General features: G+C 40.3%; 1 protein-coding gene across 8 annotated transcripts in view; it reads right to left on the bottom strand.

Moving 5' to 3' along the window:
- The window catches only part of N4bp2 (NEDD4 binding protein 2), a 330,918-nt gene that overhangs the window by 29,723 nt on the left and 296,611 nt on the right, over positions 1-4,584 (bottom strand). For all 8 annotated transcript variants that reach the window (XM_050149857.1, XM_050149864.1, XM_050149858.1 and 5 more), the window contains one exon: positions 920-1,075. In XM_050149857.1, the coding sequence (XP_050005814.1) occupies positions 920-1,075 (156 nt within the window). The remainder of the gene's footprint in view (positions 1-919; positions 1,076-4,584) is intronic.

Below are 4,584 nucleotides of genomic sequence, written 5' to 3'. Positions count from 1 at the left end.
AGGGAGGGAGGGAGGGAGGGAGGGAGGGAGGGAAGGGTGTAATGATTTCAGCCACAATAAAGCTGACACTTCCAGGTTCTAAGGGACCACGCATGTGCAGACAAGCCCTCAGGCAGAAGTGCCTAATGGCTCCAGGCCCCACGCGACCTACGTGCCTGTGTGGTGGCATCATCCTGGTACGACTCAGCTAAGCCCTTGGCAGCATGCGTGAGCCCTGTCATATGTAGTCATGTCAATCCCCTGTGCACATGCGCTAGGCAGCTTTTAAAAGCTGGAGGCGCCATCTTTCTCTCTGTCTCTCTTTGCACACAGACTGCCCCACACCGGTACACAACCCTGTAATAAGCCCCTAAGCAGGTCTGTTGCATGTTCCATGTTTCCTTCTCACTCGCGCCAGGTAATTTCAGAGGGAACGGGAGGAGAGAGGAGGGGAGAGAGAGACTAAAGAAACAGGTAAGGAAGCTCTCTTTTAAGATGTCATTTGTTAGATATTCATTTCTAATTCAACATCACACTTTCAACTTCCATGACTTATTCAGTTTGTCAAATCATCTTCCTTTATATCAGGGATCCTCAAAGTTCCAGCTCTCCCATTAAGCTTTCCCAAATAAAATCACACTTAACATTAATGGAACTCTTTATGGGAAACTTAAGAGTACCTTCACTAAAACCTAACAAACTAAAAGTAATATGGATATATACAAAAACAATTAAGAGAAAAGGGAAAAGCTAAAATAAAGGTGTATTTGCTGTATAGGCAGAGACTTACAAACCCTCAGCTCCAAGGGAAAAACTCATCTTTCACATGAACTTTCACTTCTCTTGCTAACACCCTCAGCTGACGTCAAACGTTTTCAAAAATATCATTAAAAACAATGCACAGCTGCAAACTGAGGTTTTGTCAGCAGACTCAGCCTACCCAGAACTCTGGTCCTCACAAGCATATGCACACAATGCGATGCGCTCCGTCCTCTCTGGGTCTGAAGAACTCATGATGATCGGCACGGACACAAAGCGCTGGTAGTGCTCCAACATTCTCGCTATTTTCTCTTTGCTCACTCCATGAATGTTACGCCTGAAAATGCCAAGGAGCAGAAAGGTGGAAAGAATGTTACAGTCAACCAAGGGGGAAAAACAAAGAACATACAAAGTCCAAGAGAATAAATAGTATATTTGTTTTCATTTTATTCGGTACTGGGGATTGAACTCAAGGTCTTGTTCAGGTGAGGTAAACACTTGACCTCTGAGCTACATCCCCAGCACCATGCTGGCACGGCTCTGCGGTGTTTTTACACGATATGTACTATCTAGCCCTAATTTCCCTTTAGTTTCATTTTGTTTCTAGAGGTCTGTTTTCATTTTAAGACGTGGTCTTGCTATGAAGCCTGGGCTGCTGACCTGAAACCTGGGATCCTCCTGCCTCAGACTTTTGGGTTTTGGAATGCTACCTAGTCATACCCTTTTGATAAAATGCATTGCCATTTTATCAATCATCCTATACAATTTCCCCCATATATCTTTTATGAATTCAGGAGAAATAAGGCTTCAATACCTTAAAAGAGTTCTTCTAAAGCTCTGCAATAAATAAATATATAAATACAATAAGGAAGTCTCAAAGGTTTTAACTAAGTAGTAAGTATCCCACTATAGTGACTCTGAGGAAATGTCCCAAAGTGCCTTCCTGTTATAAAACAGATCCCAGCTCAATCAAAACAAACACATTTTATTACATTGTAAGTTCAAACAATAGTTTTAAATTCCTAGCATATTAAGTCTCTGGATGTCCACTCATGAAGTTTATGATTTGTGTTTCCAGTCTTGCTTGTTTACTTGTATATTTTTGTTATTGAACTCACAGTTAGTTAACCCTAACATGGGAATCCTTAGGTCTCAAACCGAGGGTGCTTTCTGGATTTGCACTGCCAGGAGATGGGGTATTAGCTTTAGTCCCTCTTGGGTTGCTTTCCTAATGAAAAGATCTCAGCTGTAACTCTTTTAACTTGTTCTGGATTCAAGGCTTTATGTCTGAATTGCAGGGCTAATATTTATGTTTGCCTCTTGAGTAAATCTGGCTTTCATATTTACCTACCTCGATCTTGTCTGGTTTTCATATCACAGAGAAGCAAAGAGATAGAAAATATGAGAGAGGTTAAGAAACATTGACAAAGAGGCCAGAGTAAAAAAAACTGGTCTCGTATACCACTGATTGAAGTCTGAAGAAGAGAAGAAAGGGATGAGCAAAAGCAATTTAAAGATTAAATTCTGAGAATTTTCTAGAACTGATGAATTGACACAAATGTCCTGATTTCAGGAGTCAAACAAGATAACAGCATAAGAAATCCACAACTAGAAATATATGCTAAAATTGTCACACACCAAAGAAAAGAGATGACATTAGGCTAAAATTTTTTTTAAAAAGCTAGTCATATAAATAGGAGCTAATGATTAGAATGAGAAGACTTAACATGGTAATAGAAACAAAACATAAATGTTACCTTCAATAATAGACACTTGCTGACATCCCAGAATATACAGAGCAAGTGTCTTATATGAAGGAGGATAATGAAAAGATTTCCGAATGAAAATTTAAAAAGCAACAGTTTCACACAAACAGACCCTTACTGTAAAGAAAAATTTAAAGGTAAACACCAGGCAGACAAACTTTCAGATTAAAAAGAGATCTATGCTGCAATGGGGAAAGAAAGCACAAAGGAAATACTTGAGCAAAAACCAACACTTGTGTATAAATCGCATAGTGATACCATGGAAGCAAATGGGTACTATGACAGGAAGTTGCTTTAAGGTCCTTGTGTTTGTGAAGAAGGCTAAAAATGGCTTAACTTAGGCTTGAGCTTTAAATAATGAAACATGTAAGGTGGCCACTAAAAGAATATCAACAAAACATTTATAATTTAGCAATTACTATAGAAAAAAAAAGACTTAAATTTCATCCAAAATTTCTAAAACACGATGAGAGAAAAACTGAACAAGAATAATTTTTGTAAATAACAACAATCATAGAAGCCAGGCATGGTGGCACGTGGCTTTAATCCCATATCTTCTTGGTTAGCAGAAGCAGGTGGATCTCTGCAAGTTTGAGGACAGCCTGGTCTACAAAGAGAGTTCCAGGTCATCCAAGGCTACATAGTGAGACCTTGTCTCAAAAAAACAAACTAAAGTACAGTAAGACAGAAGGTGGCCAATGGTATAAGTAACAAAACACCCATGAAAGAGCTGCTTCATCATTTGAAGCCAAGACAGGACTGAGCACTATGGTATTTGCCTGAAATCCTAACACTTGCTAGGCGGAGGCAGGAGGATCAGGAGTTCAAGGTTAGCCCGGGCTACAGAAGACCCCCTCCAAACCCTTGACCTACCCTCCCCGCAACACACACAGAAGAAAAAAACCAAGGTAGACAGAAAATATTTTTAAAACCAGCCATGCTAGGTACACTAAATATATAAGCATTAAGGATATTAAAACATTGAAAGTAAAAGTATGAAAAGAAAAATTCTCACATGTTAACTAAAAGGATGCCAGTACAGTTCTATTAATTAGACAAACCAGACTTCACAGCAAGTTATTCTTAAAGACAAAAGAAAAATGCTAAGCTCTAAGGAACTTCAACAACTAACTTCCAAATATATGAACCAAACACAGGTAGGGCAACGGACAGAACTGACGGGCAGTAGAACAGAAGTTCAACACACTATCTCACACTGGAAGAGTTCACCCCACAAGACCAACCACAGAACACACTGTACAGCAGAACTGCTAAGTATGACTTACTAACCGTATTAACACAACATCACCAGTACACGGCGGGGTTTTGTATGCATGTGTGCTGTATGTGTATGAATACACACATGCCACAGCACACATGTGGAAGTCAGAGGACAATTTACAGGAGTTGGTTCTCTCCTACCATGTGAACCAGGGAATCAAACTCAAGTGCTCAAGCTTGGCTGCAGGTGCCTTTGCCTACTGAACTTTTCACAAGCCTCCAATACACATGTTCATTAAGCAAGTATGAACATTTAATAAATGACAGTTGGGGCTGGTTGTGGTTACACAGCTTTCAAACCCCAGGGCTCAGGAGACAAAGGTAGGCAGTTCTATGCAGTTCCAGGGTTGCCAGGATGAGTGAGACAGGAAAAATTCCAATTGAGAGGAAATACTTCTCAATTAATTTACAATACCAAAATCAGGCAAGGCTGGTCAGGGAGGGGAATGCTGGTCCCTAATGTCATTCATCCATATGGATGCAAAAATTTCAAACAAATATAGGAAACCAGATCCACTAATGTATCAAAAGACAATAAAAAGAAATTGAGTATGACAAGATGCAACATAGATAAACCGTGGCATCATTGTAAGTGCAAGATGCTAGACAAAAAGACTCCATGTATTCATTGTAAATACAGGGTCCAGAGCAGGAAAACCCTAGGGAAAAAACACAGCTGGGGTTGCCAGAGAAGGAACTGCTGGGGTATTTCTTTGTGGGAGAAAGGAAGGAAAGGCGGAAGGAAGGAGGGGGGGAAGGGAAGGGAAGGGAGGGGAGGGGAAGGGGAAGAGAGGGGAGG

Source organism: Alexandromys fortis, unplaced genomic scaffold, assembly GCF_014885135.2.
Source record: "Alexandromys fortis isolate MF-2015 unplaced genomic scaffold, M_Fortis_MF-2015_v1.1 scaffold_0, whole genome shotgun sequence".
NCBI classification, from domain to species: Eukaryota; Metazoa; Chordata; class Mammalia; order Rodentia; family Cricetidae; genus Alexandromys; species Alexandromys fortis.
Note: the sequence above shows the minus strand (reverse complement) of the source record. Positions and strands in the feature narration are given on the sequence as shown.